This window comes from Phalacrocorax aristotelis, chromosome 3 (assembly GCF_949628215.1).
Source record: "Phalacrocorax aristotelis chromosome 3, bGulAri2.1, whole genome shotgun sequence".
Lineage (NCBI taxonomy): Eukaryota > Metazoa > Chordata > Aves > Suliformes > Phalacrocoracidae > Phalacrocorax > Phalacrocorax aristotelis.
This window is the reverse complement of record NC_134278.1, coordinates 23,208,768-23,222,558: the sequence shown is the minus strand read 5'-3', so window position 1 is coordinate 23,222,558 and position 13,791 is coordinate 23,208,768. Positions and strand designations below refer to the sequence as shown.

The following is a 13,791-nucleotide window of genomic DNA, read 5'->3' as shown; positions in this document are numbered from 1 at the left end:
CAATTTTAGTATCTTTATGTTCTCTGATCCTCTGGAAAAATTCTTCCAAGTAATATTTTAAGTATCAGGTTTACCAATTGCCCTTCTAGGGTAGATCTGAGTCTGAATAAAATTCCTGCTACAGCAATGGAGACGTAAGTGCAAGCTTATCTTGATGAAACTCCATTTCAGGGAAGTGAAAATAGAGGATGGGAGTATGGCAGAGATGTGCAAGCATCCCAAGAGGTTTTTTAATATTGAGAAAACAGAGAATTCACTGGGAGTAAAACTAAAGGTAACTATAAAAGTCTTTCTCTTACTTCCGTGCCTCTCCACTCAAGCATAGATACAACTTTATTTAAATAATGAAGAACTTGCTTTGCCTCTACTTTCAAATGCCTCTGTTATTGGGAAGGATTTGGGTGGCAGCTGCCCACTAGCATTCTGTTCTCCTGGTAAAGGCAATTTTGCAAGTTAAAAATAATGTCTCTTAGGAGAAGCATATTTGTAAATGGTGAGCATTAATCAAAATGTCCTCGCCATGAGGCAGAGCAGTAGCGAAAGCACCTGGACTTGCCTCCCTAAATGCCTGATAACACATTTTTGGAAAGAGCTTTACTATCTAATGTACATTCTAGAAGGGAGGCATCCCTGTGGAAGCAAAACTTGACCTGCTTTAAAGTTTATTGCTATTTTGAAATGCAGCTGTCTTTCTTCACACATACCCTCCTCTATCAGCCCTTGTGCCTTTGCTAGGACCCACAGGAGAGGAATTCCTCTGTGGCTGCACACACAGATTTCGGAAAATATTTTTTATTGTAAAGAGCTAAAGCAGAACACGGCTCACACCCTTGTTGTACTGAAAGCATAACAAAGCTAAGGGCCAGTTTGTCAGCAAGCAAAACTGGGTCAACTTGAAGGGCATTATGCTTAGTTACATTAACTGATGGGTTGAGGCCCTGATGGATGAAATATTACATGTGAGCTAGTAAAAACTAGTGTCAGAATGCAATCAAAATTTTGCCTATATCCAGCACAGCAAGCATTGTAGTTCCAGTGCACATGTCATCATTATGGCTGCCTTCAACAAAAACCAGAACTGAATGCATGCAGAGCTCCTGAGAAGAATCCTTAGAGGTTTTTTACATTCACTGAGGAACACAGAAGGAGAAGCACTGGCAGGAGAGGGGTCCTGCCTTCTTTTTCATTACAAGCACAAGGAAGCACTATGAACAGGTACTTCCAGGCTCACTGGCCCTGCAAGCCTCCCACAGCTGCACAGACCCACCTGAGAACAAAACCCTCGGGCAACCTCAAGCTAAATAGCTGGGCTGAGATTTACTTCTGCCACTGTTAGCTTCTAACATGTCAGGAAGGCTTCAAACACCCGAGCAGTGAATCACCTTCCTTGCGTGACTTTTTTTTCTTTCTTATATGTTTTTTTTTTTCTTCCTCATAATATGATACAAAAAATGAACCTGAAAAAACTCTGTGAAAACTGATCCCACAGAACAGCTTTGAAGCCAAATTCTGCCAGGGAAGGGAACACGGGTGTCCTTTTTAATAAAAAAAAAAGAACCAGATGTCTGGCAAATCTAATAGGTTACGGAGGAATTATGTCAAGCACAGAACATCAGGAGCAATGGAGAAACACTCATTACACGTTTTTAAAACTAACCATAGATGGAAGTCAGCAATTTAATTTTTTATCTTTGCCTCTGAAGATCATCTGTATGAAGGAGAGTGAGAATTATGAAAAGCTCCTGGCTACTGCTCCAACTGTTTTCATGCCTCATCAGCCTGGAGAGGCCAGGCAGTCCCATTTAGCACAGCCTTACTCCATCTCAGGGAATCCCAGACTTAGGAACAGTTGCAATGGCCCCTTGGCCACCTTCTGTTGAACTCCTTGAACCAAAGGGCTTGTGTCACCTTCATCTCAGTAACTCCCTGGGCCACTTCCACCACCTAGAGCTGCTATTAAACAGCAGTGTCAGCACAGCAGCAGAACTTCAATATATTTAAAAGAATTAAAGACTAATTATTCCCCCCAGATATACCCAGAGCAATGAAAATGATGTGTGTGTATCCAAGTGTATAACTGGGCTCATCGTTTGTTAGTATAAGATTTATTGTCACAGTACAGGCACACAAGTTGGCATAGCATCAAAGTATTAACTCAGGATCCCCAAGTGCTCCTACAGATATATGGTATGTTTCCTGCAGAGAATTAGAGTGCCAGATAATTCCATGGAGCCCCAAAAGTAATTAAACAAAGTCAATAGGCAAATTATAACTCAGAAAACAGCCTTCTGTATCTTATTTGGACTTAAGGTTTTGTGGTTTTAAGCATACCTGTTGTGGATACCACTGCTAGCTATTACTTAGCAATGGATACCAATAAAAACCTCTAAGACTCAGCATTTATTTCTGTAGAGAGGACAGAAATTGTGGAGATGTTACTTCATACATATGTTTTCCCTCATTTGGCTGGGTTTTCCTAGCCATAGTGCTAGCATTGAATTAAGAAGACACAAGCAGCCACCTGGATGAAGTACCTAATTCTTGAGAAAATAAAAGAAAATCACACATTTATTGATCATAAAACATTTTTCTTTTAGGAATTGAGAAGTGTATTTTTCCAGTTTTTATATTTACATACATTTACAAAATCCCCTCTGAGCCTCCTCTTCTCCAGGCTGAACAGTCCCAGCTTTCTCAGCCTCTCCTCAGAGGAGAGATACCCCAGTCCCTTTGTCTTCTTAGTGACCCTTCACTGAAGTCCAGTAGCTCCATATGCAGTAGTGCTATGACTTAAACTTTTGCCTGGCCTTGGTATCCTCATATCTTTGAAAGAAAAAAAAAAAACACACCAAACCCTAAAAGAATAACTACTGTCATTATTGTTCAGAGAGCAAGCAGAGAATCAGTCCTTTTGGGGTCTGCAGGGGTAGCTGTGCTATGGAACAGTACAGTCTCTTGATGAAATATCATATTCTCATGCCTTTATGTTTGTAGGTACATGACCATGCAATCTTTTTACTGGCAATGAGAATTTTATGGCTGAATATCAAACATGTGCTCTAAAAATTCACCCTATGTAGTCCCTTATTTCAAAAATGGAAACCTGAAAATAGCTTTAAGTCAGGAGAAAGGAAGCTGCAATTCCTTAGGCATTCTGAGTAATCGTATGAGCTGTAATTAAAAACTCCCTCATGCAATGCGACCTTGTTTGTATTAATTGGTTTTGGAATTAGTGCTCAATAGTTCAGTAAACGTGGAATTCTGTGAAGCTTACTCATTGCCAAGGAGAGTCCTACTGGCTGAGAAAAGTAAAATGGACAAAAGACAGTTCCCTACGCCTTGTCTTTTTCAGTGGACTCTTTAGTAAGCTGAACTTTAGTAGAGCTATGAATTAGATAAAAGGAGGTGCATATACAACTGACCTGACAGGTTTGCATTATGCTACATTTTCTAGGCAACTGAAGTCTTTGTAATGCAGTGTACTGGCCACGTAGGCTAGTAACTGTATCCCCTAAAATCAGCAGTGCTTCATGCTAAGTTTCTCGCAAGATCAGCTGGAAATTCCTGACATGGGAGAAACTATCTCGGACATGTAACATAGGACAGAAATCCAGGACGCCTTCATGTACCATGACCCAATCCCGTTGTGCTGAAGTCCATTGCTGCGTGGAATTTTTGTCATTGATCCATTCATCAAAAAATACAGTTGTAGCCAAATAACTTGGGTTAGAGGAAAATGTGAAGTAGTTTTAAGACACTGAAGATGATGGTCTCTTTTATTCATCAGTTTAAATGCACAAGAACTTAACTGAGGCCACTCAGTCAGTGCTTGTTACTGGAGAATGATTTTTTACCTCTGACTGGAGTGCTTCTGTTCCTTCTTATAGGATATTTAGTCTTTTCTGCTTTAGCTGTTTCCATTTGCATATAAAAGCAATATTCCCTGAGCAGATATCCCACCTGACAGCTGAGTGTCCTGAGCAGCAGGCTAGAGCGGCAGTGACTCTCTCAATAAAGGTGAAAGTGCTTTATACAATGTATAATAATGCCATCAGGAGAAATTAAGTGTGCCTCCCACATCTGAACACATGATAACCTGGTGTTCAGGATATCCTGGATAGCCAAAGGTGCAAACACCAAATTACCCTCTGTCTCAGAGGAGGGATTTTAACATGTTCTTCTGCTTCACAACAGACCATCCAAACTGCTACCTCCAGTATCACTGAAACTCAGTAAGTATTTCTGCATTCATGGTAAAATCAAACAACATCAGCAGGAAGAACTGTAAGGAAACATCCTGAAATATTCTATAACATGGAGTAGGTCATATACAGGATTCTCTCTACGTATAAGATGTAATAAAAACTAAGCTGACCTTCTCAGGCAAAGGGGAAACAACCAGAGACCAGGTAAGATCTTCCAGACCTCCTCGCTGGTTGTTTCCATAGTACAATCCGGTGTTGTACCCGGGTATTTCAGTTACTTTTCAGTAGGACAGCCCAGGTATTGCAGGTGGGATAAGGTGTTACTGCGGCACTGCTCCCAGCTCTGTTTCCCAGCAGGACTATATGGACGGGGCCCACTACGTGCTGAGCTGGTGGTGCACGGCTCCGGTACCCCAGGTAGCTTGCATACCTCGCCTCAGCACCCTGCTATGCTAGCCAGACGTTACCAGGAAGGATCCTTCCTTGGAAGGAGCCTTCCAAGCTGACCGTGTAGCATAAATACGTGCAGACACACTTAGACAATAGGGAATCGAGCTGGTATTACCTGGAAAAGTGACCCAGATTTTATGCAATCTTCCTGAAAAGTGAAGCATTGCCTGCAAGACTAGCAAAGATGTAAGGCAGTAGTAGTTAGGATGACTACTGCACACTGACTTCCCATTCAGGAAATTACATGTTGTCTGTGATGGAGGGACAAGGTGGGAGGCAGCAGCAGCTGGAGCTGCAGTTTCTCAGCTGTGCATCTGACAGCTGCAAATAGATACAGTTCAGAGACAGAAAGCATACGCTGTCATTCAGGGTTTTGAACATGAAGTATTTTTTTTACTGGGTTTATTATCTCTTTACAAAATGAAACAGGATGGCTAGAAATGCCCTAACCACAGTGAAGTATGAGTCTTAGCAGGGGTAACACAGAGTCCAGGTGTAGCTTACAGTGTGCCAGCAATGCTGGCTGCCTCCTCTGCTTTGTCACTTGTCTCATTCATTTACACCTGCAGCAACAGGTAGTGCCCTATGTCTTGTCTCTTTAGAGTCTCCATCAGAGGTGGAGAAGCCTGGATCCACAAATAATTAAACTACATGGGTCTGTGCAAAAGTTACGTGCTCATAATAGCCATTATAGCTGCAACCTTCCTACCTTCTGAAAGCTGTTAATGCATCTAGGAATATTTTAGGAAACTGCATGCTGTAAATATATATTCCACACTTTTGTAATTGAATTCATAGATCAAATAGTATATTTTTTATTTTAGGTTTACATTTTTAGTTACATGAATTAATTTTTAGCTAAGTCTGTGTGTTATGATTTAATTGCTTTACAACGTCGATAAGAGGCAGTCATGACCTATATCACTAAAATTTCAAGTAATAATTAAATTGAAATGCCTGTTAATTTTCTAAGAAATCACTTTAGTTTCTTTGCCAAGAAGAGTTTTTTACATTAGAAGCAAAAAAAGAAATTAAGGTAATGTAATTTTCCTAAGAATTCAAAAGACTGAATTGGAACTGAAGGCTGATGTGAAACTTTGACCTTTTTGACATTTATTTGAATGAAGCCCATAGAAATGTCAAATATGTGCCAACACCATTTTCACATTTCAGGCAACTGTTTCTTTTACGATTTTCAGAGAGGGCTGGAGAAGCGAGATTTTTTTTTTTTAATTATAGTAACAATAGGAAGTAAAGCATCTCCCTCCAAAGTGACAGGGGCTGAAGAGAGCAATGTGGAAGAGTTACCCCTAAGGTTTTAAACATGAGAACTTATTTGGCAACTGAAATTTTCCATTAATAGTGAATCACATAATCCTTCTTGTAAATCAGATAAATATTTCTAATTTGAATATTTATCTTATATAGAAGCTGAGGACAAACTTGCTCAGTGGTACAGAGATAATATTTTGAATACAGAACCACACTCAGACCGGCATACAGTCCGTAGGCTTGGAAACAGTTTTGGCTCAGGAAACCACCTCACATCATCTTTTTCTCCACAATGTCAATATCACCTCACCACAACAAAGCGGAAAGATTGCATATCTGGGCAAGAAAATCTATTTGATAAATCATTTCCGAGATGAGGGAGAAGTCATGTGTGAAATGAAGGTTAAAGTTTTCAAAACCGCATTATTTAGCCAGCAGACTGCTAATCAATGCAAAATGTTTTCCATAAGTATGAAAACACTGGGATGCAAACATATTTACTGCCTAATCTGATTATTTTCCCAGGCACATCCTATTATTCAGCTTTGTTGCTCTAGAGAAAATAAAATTAATTCCTTTCAGTGAGAATTTTGGGCTTATCTAGCGTATAGACTCAAGACAGCTTACGTTCAAACCAATCCACCTGGTAACCAAAGTAATTCTGAAAGTATTCCCATTCAATACCTGGAGTCAGACACTAAAATAGATATTCAGTTGTGTCTTTTGCCATGAAAGGTTTCTTCATAATAATCACACAGTACTATATGACAAAGATGAAAGTTAGTCTCTGCGGTAGCAATAAAATCTCATATCATGATGCCATCTCTATTAAACAAAGGACAGAAACATCCCTAGAGGTGGCACTGTAAGCCACAACTTCTGATTTTACACAAAGTTATATATAGCAATTAAAATACTATGCTTAAGATAAAATAACATTTTATGCTACTTCTGGAATGCAAATTTATGTTATTCAACCTCAGCTTGCTTCCTTTCTGAGCTCCCACTGTTCTGTTATACAACAGATGTGTCAAGCAAATATTTTAGAAAGTATTTTTGCATGATACATTTTGAGCTCTATTTTTACCTTTGTAGATGGGTAGCTTGCACTGCAATTTAGTCGTATGCGGCAAGGACAATATCATAATTAGGAACTGACTTTAATATATTTGGAAACATAAAAGTGAATTTGGATGAATTAACAAAGAATACATATTTGTTACAGATTTAATTTTAATTATTTAACTATCTGTGCAATCTTTTCGCTACCAATACTAATCGCTAATATTCTAAAATAAAAAAAGCTATCATCTTTGCTAAGCAGCTAATAAGAGAAAAGAAAGTTGCCAGAAGAATGTTAAAAGATCCTAAAAGTGTATGGTATAACAATGAATGCTAATGGTTACTGAGGAGTAATAGCAGATGCATGAAGCTTGACGTAATCTTTATGATTCAGTGTATTGATACAACTGGTTACACCTTTTCTAAAGATAAGTAATTAATTCCCTGTTAAGTTAATTGCCTGTAAGTGTTTGGACCAAATATTTAAAATCTTGCTTCTCTTTTTCTTTTGGTACTTTAAGGACCTCAGTTAAAATCCCTGCAGCTGATCTCATTTAGAAGGTTGATTACCTGATAGATAAAAATACCTAAACATCTAACAACACCTAAATGATACCATTTGCACTTGCATTTTTATATTTGTGCCTGGATAACTGTATGTATAGGAAATGGAGGTCAACTTAAGGCTATGCTGAAGTACAGGTCCGTTATATTATGCCTGCAGGATTCTCCTCAGAAGGAGCTTATTCAAAGCTGTAGCCACAACGGTACAGTATTAAAAACCTTAAGAATACTGGTATCAATTATTATCACTACACAGGGAAATTGTCCCAGGGTCAAACATCCTTTTACAAAACAATACAACATATTTTTACGTGCAGAACAGTGGAAGGGTCATCTCAGATTTGCTTACCTGTGGTTGACCTGATAGTTGAAGTGATGTTGGAAGATGCCATCGCAGGTATACATTCATCATCTTGGGAATAGCCTGCCTGAATGGCACGCAAGTAACTGTGGCTTCTTGTTCGGAAACATCCAGGGAGGTCAAGGGCATCCATTGCCTGAGCTTCAACTTCACTAAACACTGATTCACACACCGATTCAAATTGCCCATTAACCTCTGCTTCACTCATCTGAATAAACAACAACAATGCATTTGATTTTTGACTTGCTTTTTTGTGATCATCACGGCCTCAACATCTCAAATGGACACCTGTACATTGATGAAGAACTGTTTTAGCAAATAGTTAAGATGTAGTAATCCCTTCTGATCACATTCACATTTTTTAACTTATATCAGCTGTTTATATGTATATAGTAAGTACATCACACATGCCATACAATTAATTTTACATTTTAATATTTTTTGGCATATTCAGAGGATTGTAAATACATTATTTAATGGTAACTAACAAGATCACTCTGCACTGATAGAAATCCATGTTCTGCCAGGATAGGAGAACAGAAATCAGTTATACTAATATTAGCTCTCAAAAGGCGAGGGTGGATTGCTGGGCCTCATCACTTATCGGCAAAGTTACTGCTCATGTGGACATTTACCCTGTGTGGCAGATTGCTGTCTTCCTCTCGCTATAAGGGGGCTCAAGGAAGTATCTCATACCTGAAGTGCAGAGGTGATGATTCTGAAAGGTTTGAGAAATATTGCATCTAGAGTGGTGTCCAGTGAAGTGTGTGAAAGAATAACCATTGACTGAAATAGGGTGAAAAGTGGTCAGACGAGAAAGTAATTCTTGGACCACCTTTAGCTGAGAAGGGCCCTAATCCAAACTCTTTCCCTGGTTAACTGGGTTAGCCGTTGAACTACTGTGGAAAACCCAGATGTGGCTACTACTGCTGCCTTTTCTTCAGCAGCATTATTTTAATTCTGACCCTTCCACCACCAGGTGTGCAGAGGAACCCAGCCTGTCAGAGCACCCTGGATGTGCCTACCCGCATCACCTACCAGGCTGGACCCTTGGGGGATTTCAGCACCACCCTCCAGCTCCCCACAGGGCTGGGGCAGGTGCCAGCATCTACCTTCTGACTCTGCCCTGAAGGTTGGGCATGAGGCAAAACTCTACATTTTTAGGTAGATTTCATGATAAACAGGGTTTAGTCAGGCTGGCCAGGCTTAGGGAACCTCTCAGTAGGGAACTGTGTATTGCAGTTTTGAACATGAGTGCCTAAATTCTACCTAGATCATTTTTAACAGGTTCTCTGAAGTCAGCCCTAACTACCTGTAAATGTACCTGAATAATTCAAAATTATGTTTATCTAAAATCAGGTAACACCAGACAGACAAATGCATGACCTCCTGATAATTTTTTTTAAAAAGAGTGCTAGAAATTGGATTAAGAATAAATCCCAAGTTAAATTTGTAGCATCACTGAACAGCACATCCAGTTGATATTGGTTTTTCTATACATCTGCTAAGTGCATTTTTCATTATTACTGTTGCTACTACATTATTCATTACAGAAACAGAGTAAGTGCAAATGTTTCAAATGTTTTAGGACTTTGATTAAGTAAATGGAAATTTCATACAGAACTTCTGATGATAATGAATAACTGATATTTTAATTTCATGTAAGACATTTTGGCTACAAAATCTCTTCTGAAAGGAATTACATTACCCTCCATAAAATTTGCTTCTAATAAAGTTAAGTAGACTAATGCAATTTCAAAAAGATTTAAAAAAATCTTAGAAATATTTTGCATACATCATTGATCGGGAAATTTATGGTAATGTAGTCCATAAACACTTCAAGTCCTAACCACTTCTTTCAAACTAAGGTCATTGATAACAGAAAAATAAAAGTTTTTGAACTTAAATTAAAAATCTAAACCATGGAACCCAGCATCTTTCTTGACTCTACCCTTGGTAAAGAGAGAAAAAGGAAGGAGCTCACACACACACAAAAAAGGCACTAAAAATACCACAAATCATACAAACTGCTATTATGTAGATGGGACAAAAAGGTGATGGTGTCATGGAAAAAGAACAGGAAACACCAAAGGTTCAGAACTTGCTATTTTAATACATTTACTTTGTGAAGTGTCTGTTAAATGCATTTATTACTGGTCTGGAAAGAGCTGGACTGTGAGGTAGGAAGTATGTTTTTGACACAAGATCACATAGTTTAATAAAAACTGAAAAAGAAAGTAAGGAACTATATCCAGCAGGTTTAGTTGATCTGGCCAATTGAGCAATCTACCTGCAAATGAAATCTATTGTGGACATCTTTCCAGGTAATGCACATTGGAATGAAGAACCTTAACCACTGCTGAAACCAATTAGTCGTTATGGACAGCTCAGTGAATATCTCCATGCACAGACATGGTCAAAGAGGCAGAAGATGTTAGAATAGTTCTATATTATAACATTGTTAGGCGACAGCCAACAGCACTTGCTTTGAATGCAGGATCTAATTCTTGTGAAACTTTCTCAAAACCAAAGTGTAATAAAAATAGAAAATAACCAAACCAGGGTAATGAAAACCAAAGCATGAAAATGATGGGGACAGGTTTCACAAGGGAGCTATGGAAAATAATGAAAGGTTTGGAAAATGACTGTCTGTTTCTAATTCGGATATGTGCTACACAAGATTATACTTAGATTTATCCCACATAAATTAAGGAATTTGACTGAAGGGCATTAGTCAGGCGACTAGTCCCTCCCAACTCTCTACAATCAGTGGAGACTGACAAGCATTTCCAGAGGGCTCTCTGCCCACTTGGGATGTGCATTGTCCTGCAATAAACTCTTTCACTCCATTAACTACACAGGAAGCTTTAGTTGTTGCCTCAGTTAAAAGCCTCAAGTTAGATTAGTTGTATCCAGGCCTGAATAGCCATGCAATACAAATTGAATGTGAATTAATATAAAATTGTTTCCAAAAGATTTTTTTAACATAAACGTTGTGCATAATTAGCTACTATACCCTTAGGTGCCTCACTAAATGTTCAAAGAAAAATAAAGTAACACATCTGAGACAAGGGCAAGGCCCTCCTGTCATGAAGGAACACAGGGAAGAAACATCAGGACCAATGAACATTAAAAACATTGGAAATTTTATGTAAAGTCCTCTGCTAAAGAGAACACGCACATACTTCATAATGCTGCTTGCACTTCAGGCCTGATTCAGATCTCACTTCAACATGAATTAGTACTAACTAACCAACATAAAACCAGCAAGGTGGAAAAATGTCTCTTTTCAGAAGTCCCCATACATTAAATAATTGATGGGACTTATTCTTTCACTCAGGAAGAGTGAGGGATTGAGTTTAGAGATGAATCACTGCTCCTTTGGAGCATAATTATTTCAATCTACATCTTAATCTAGCAACCCACATTTAATGAAATCAGAGTAGATATTTTCAGAGGATGAGTATTGCGGAAGTGTGCCCCTTACAGTCAGTCTGAATCTTAACATTTAAATATTTAATATAGACTGAAAATGAAAATACCAGTATTCATATTTTTAATGAAAATTAAACAGAAAATATTCTGTGTTCCTTTGTTTCTAGCATTCATTATTTTTCTTGAAATTTTGAACAAGGGTTCTATTCCTTAGAACTGAATTACTTTGACAATTCACATCCTTAGTTTGATATTAATTAAAAAAAAACAAAACACAAAAACAAAACAAACCATCTACTAGTAACAACTCTTGCATCTGTGATTAACCTATAAGAAAAGTTATAACAAGAATTTCCCACCTGACTAACACAGCTGGCCTGACTGAGCGTGCTCACTGCTCTCATATAGCTCTGATTCCTTGAGCGAAACTTTGGGGAATTGTAGTTTGCAGAGGGATCCAGGTTGTGACCCCCAGGCACGTCACTTGCAGTTTGAAGGTAGCTCTGACTACAAAGGAAAGAGGAAAAAAAAAGGAAAGGGTGTAAAACTACAGATGAAATCAATTAGGACACTAAAGACAGTCATTTGTACGAGAGACAAATCCATCACCCAGGGTCAAAATCTCTCTCTCTCTCTAAAGCATCATAGATCTGTTGTAGTCAAATGCCTTAGCACAAGCAGAGAACCCATCCGCAGTTCTGCTACCTAGATGATATGAAATTTGAAGTCTTTGCTGTGTTTAAACATCATCAAACCTCCTGGCAGTTAATGTTGAACTTTTCTAAAAGAGAATGTCTAGGTCAACAGGAACAAGAACCAGAGCTAAAGCAGGAACCAAAGTAACTAAAAATGTTTCTTCACAGATAAGATCTGTTACTCATCATCTGTTTTTCATCAAGGTGTTAGGCATCAAGAGACCTTTTATCTTCAAAGGATTGATATATTTTTACAAAAGATCGAAATATCCCACGTTCAGCTAAAAGAAAAATAGATCAATAAGGTACTCAGAGCAACTGCATGAAGCTCTAGAAACGCTTTTCTTACGACAAATCTCCCAGTTCAGAGGACTGGGACCCTGACACCATACCGAGCCCCTTTCAGTACGCTTTCACTACAATGGTATGTTAGTCTTCATCTTTTATATCAAATATATTGTTTATCTATCATTCCAGGAAAATAAAAGAAGCCTAAGAGAAGAACTTCGCTTTGAATACAAAATTTACAAAATTGAAAGTTGTCAACAAGGTTTACCAGAGTTCTCAGAACCTCTGAAAATCAGATTTTAGGAGCCATGTGACACTCATCCCTAAACAGCAGCGCACAAATTAATTCATGTTTCAGAAAATGTTGGGTTTCATGTTGTAAATGGGCATTTTTTTATATTTAATCCTTAAAGGCAGCTTTAACAAACCCACAGTTTCTAGGAACAATAGATTTGTGCCAGTTGAACGTCTGTCAGTACTGGCAATACAGCCATTTGATGCTGAGCTGGCGGAGTTACTCAGAGCAGCCGTGGCTGTGGCACGTGCCTGGGCTGTCAGGAATACCCCTGTGAAAGGGGAAGCTGGAAGGACCAGACCATTCAGTGAAGGAAAACCACAGGTTCAACTCCTGGTGCAGAATGAGGCCCAAACCAGGATCTTGCTCCTTAGACCATACTTATCAAACACTGGGCGTGACCATAGGCCGGTGCTCAAGGAAGGACTCAGCCTTCCTCACTAAGTGGATACAACCTGAATTTGGGACGGCAGCAGTCCCTGAGGAGCACTCAGGGAGGAATCTCAGACCCTTTATCACGGCTCTGACTACAGTAGAAAATAGCATTGAGCTCCATCTCCGTGTGTGGCCATGTCCTTTGATGTCAGACATGTGAGATGGCCCAGGGTCCCTCACATCACCAGCTGCAAGAGCAGATGGGATTTATAGACCCCCCCGACCTTACACTTGGGAGATCTGTTCTCAAGTGCTTCCACGTGTTCTCCCTGGCTTGGTCATCTCAGGGTCAACATAGACATACCCTTGCTTCCTCTGTGCATCTGCCAATGGCTGGGCTATCTGCTTCTCTAAGATGGGCTCCCTTCCTCTTCAAAAAGACAGGTTTTGTCTTCATCTTGGTGGAAGGCAGGCATCTTTTTTTTTAACTCTTAAGAAATTTCTCTGGAGGGCAAACATTTTTTTCTTCCTGTCTTTATTTAGTACCTTCTACAGAATACCTCTGTAACTTCAAGACAGAGGCGAACTATGTAGGAACTATGCTATAACTGCTAAAACCAAAATGAAAATGATTGAGATTGATGCAGGCATGTGATCAGAGGTTAAGTCAGTCATTACAGTCTAAGTGATTTGCAGATTAAGATAGCTGTCTGATAGTGGGTCTAATTTGGTTTTAGATGATGAAAACAAGAACTGTAGCAGCATTTTTTTGTTTCCATAGGTATGAAG

General features: G+C 39.0%; 1 protein-coding gene across 2 annotated transcripts in view; it reads right to left on the bottom strand.

Annotated features, from left to right (window-relative positions):
• The window catches only part of DLGAP2 (DLG associated protein 2), a 487,901-nt gene that overhangs the window by 49,716 nt on the left and 424,394 nt on the right, over positions 1–13,791 (bottom strand). For both annotated transcript variants that reach the window (XM_075086917.1, XM_075086916.1), the window contains 2 exons: positions 11,709–11,856; positions 7,903–8,122 (listed from right to left, as the gene is read on the bottom strand). In XM_075086917.1, the coding sequence (XP_074943018.1) occupies positions 7,903–8,122; positions 11,709–11,856 (368 nt within the window). The remainder of the gene's footprint in view (positions 1–7,902; positions 8,123–11,708; positions 11,857–13,791) is intronic.